Raw genomic sequence first — 2649 nt, 5'->3', positions numbered from 1 at the left:
TTGCTCACACGGGCAGAGCCCTGTGGCTCACCGAGGTCTTGCATTTAACTTCTCCAAAACACCCCGGAAAAGCACCGTGGATGGAGAAAGGCAACTCGCATGGTCCTTGTGGGGGGCTCTGATGGCGAGGAGGACCCCAGAGAGCATTTTTCCATTGGAAATGGGACCCAGCCAGGGTGAAGCTTCCTTTGTCAAGTCTTGGGGGGAAGGCAGAGCCATTCCCCGGGAGATACGGCCCTGTGCACGCTCACCCCTGGCTTATCAGCCCCCCGGCAGTGACACACAGCCCCGGCACGGGGCCCGGCAGAGCCATCCCGGTGACACTCACCCGGGCAGCGGTAGAGCTTGCGGGCCTGGGCGATGTCCCCTTTGCTCAGACGTGTCCGCTGGCCGATGGCGGGGCGGACCCCGTTCACATCATACTTGGGCAAGATGGTGTCGAGGAAGATGCCCCTGGGGTGAGAGCAGGCAGAGGCTGAGCTGGAAAGCACCGGGTCTGCGGCTGCTCCCCGCTGCTGCCGGGAGAAGGATGCTAAAAACAGCCTGGCTAATTAAAGCTTGCAGGCCGGTGAGTCAGCGGGGATGCGTCCCCGCCGGAGGTGACCGCGGGGACAGCACCGTCCCTGCCCTGGAAAGGGACGCCGTGGGGCTTCATCCTGCCCAGCACGGCTGGAAGTGGGTGCTTTGCACCCCAGTGCAGAGCTGTGAAGGTGCCACCATCCCCCAGGGCTGGGGATCCCCGTGTCACCATCCCCAGCGCTGCGGGGAGGAGGGGGACACGTACCTGGAGAAGGTGTTCCTGGCGTAGTGCATTATGCTGTCGAAATCGTACGTCTCGCCCAGGGACTCCACCTCCTCAGGCTCCATCTTCAAGAAGTTGTACTCCTGCCCTGGGGAGGCAGGTGGGATGGGGATGCCAGCGGCGGGGTGGGAACAACCACCCCCCCTCGGCTTTTGGCAGCACCCCGTGGCGGGAAGGATGAGGAAGAAGAGGAAGAGGCTGGTCCTTACCTGGCTGGATGTTCTCCCGGATGATGGAGACGTGGTCATCCCGGTCGGGGCGCGTGTGCTCGTGCCAAAACCCGATGACGTGGCCCAGCTCGTGCACCACGATGCCGAATTTGTCGCAGTTTTTGCCGATGGAGATGGCCTGGGGGCCCCCTCCTCGGCGACCCACATAGGAACAGCACCTGGGAGGGGGACGGACGGGGGGAAAACACCAGCTGAGCTCCAGTGCTCCAGGCATGAGGGGGACACCCCTGCCCGTGTGGAGCATCACCCCCCCAGCCCGGTCCCACATGGCCTGGAGCATCTGGGAATCATCCCAGGCAGCGTCAGCCGTCCTGCCCCCGCGGCGAGCTCGAGCCGTGCCCCCGACCTTGGCTCTGCCTGGAAACTGGGAGAGCTCGGCGCCTGCCCCCGGGCTGCCTGGCACGGCACGGCACGGCACGGCACGGCACGGCACGGCACGGCTGCACCCCCCGTTCCAAGGAACAGCCTCCTCCTAACCACCATCTGCTTGGCCGGGGCCGTGCCCCGACGCGTGAAGACGCTGAGCTCTTCCAAACTCCTGTTTCTTTTGGCATCAGCCCTGCTGCAAGCCCGGGCGGGTGCTGCACCAAGCTTGGTGGCTCCGAGATACCCCCCCCCGTACCCCAAACCACCCCTGGGGACGGGTCCCCTTCGCACCCCCAGGTCTCCATGGAACCGAGCGGGTCTGGGGCGCCGTTAGCACCACGCACACGCCGCCGTGGGCACGTCGGTGCCAGGGTACATCAGCCGGGCAACCTCATCAGGGCTCCCACGAGCCGCCGTGCTCGAGCCGAGGCGGTCGCAGGACCCCTCTCACCTACCCGCAAGGGCGGTAGGTGAAGACGATGTAACTGTCCTCGTCGTTGCGCTCCAGGAAGGTGACACAAGTGTGTTTCTCCCAGTGCCGCATCGCCTGCCGGAAGATGGCTCGCTGGCTGCCTGCAGGAGGGGGCGGCGGGGGCCGTCAGCCCGGCGTGGGGAAACTGAGGCACGCCAGGGATGTAGCATCCCCCCCCGCCTCGCCTGCACTCACCACTGAAGTTGCCACTGATCACGTAAGGGATGACCCCGTCCGGCCACACTCTCTCCGGCCGGGACGTGGCAGCCCGGCGGCTCCGTGCCCGTTGCCGGCCACGGCTGCGTGGTTGGTGGCCCGGCCTGGTGGTGTTGGTGCCTGTGGGGAGTGTGTTTCAGTCGGGGGTGAGGGTAGGCATCCCCCAGGGATGGCTGGAGGCAGGCGGGAGGTTTGGGGGTACCTGAGGAGTTGGTGGGCAGGCGCGTGATGGTGCGGCGGGCCAGGTCCACCACCCGCTCCACCCGGAAGAGCCGCAGGTCCTCCTCGTCCAGGGCGATGTCTCCCAGGAAGGCAGCTGGAAGGGGAGTGTGGGGTGTGGAGGGGAGATGTGAGCCCCCCATCCCTCTGCCTGGGGACCCCAAACCCCATCGGGGTCCCTGCATCCGCTTTTCCTTAGCGCCCCCCCTGCACCCAGCATGCCCCTGAGAAGAAGGCAAGCCCTTCCTCCTCTTCCTCCTCCTCCCCCTTTCCTTCAGCTGGGGGCCAGGAGGGAAGGCGAGCGTGCTGCTGGCTGGGCCCCCCCCTCCCCGCTCCCCAGCCCG

The 2649-nt window shown here is 66.5% G+C and overlaps 1 protein-coding gene across 1 annotated transcript in view; it reads right to left on the bottom strand.

Annotated features, from left to right (window-relative positions):
* Positions 1 to 31: 31 nt before the first annotated feature.
* The window catches only part of LOC113490943 (bone morphogenetic protein 1-like), a gene marked incomplete at its 3' end in the record, with an annotated part of 4664 nt that continues 2046 nt past the window's right edge, over positions 32 to 2649 (bottom strand). The window contains exons 3-9 of the mRNA XM_026867559.1: positions 2289 to 2402; positions 2066 to 2206; positions 1854 to 1971; positions 1012 to 1190; positions 785 to 890; positions 329 to 453; positions 32 to 197 (exon numbers count right to left, since the gene is read on the bottom strand). Coding sequence (XP_026723360.1) covers positions 32 to 197; positions 329 to 453; positions 785 to 890; positions 1012 to 1190; positions 1854 to 1971; positions 2066 to 2206; positions 2289 to 2402 — 949 coding nt within the window. The remainder of the gene's footprint in view (positions 198 to 328; positions 454 to 784; positions 891 to 1011; positions 1191 to 1853; positions 1972 to 2065; positions 2207 to 2288; positions 2403 to 2649) is intronic.

The sequence above is a fragment of the Athene cunicularia genome, unplaced genomic scaffold, assembly GCF_003259725.1.
Source record: "Athene cunicularia isolate RWA unplaced genomic scaffold, athCun1 SCF_75, whole genome shotgun sequence".
Lineage (NCBI taxonomy): Eukaryota > Metazoa > Chordata > Aves > Strigiformes > Strigidae > Athene > Athene cunicularia.
This window is presented reverse-complemented; position numbering and strand designations above follow the sequence as displayed.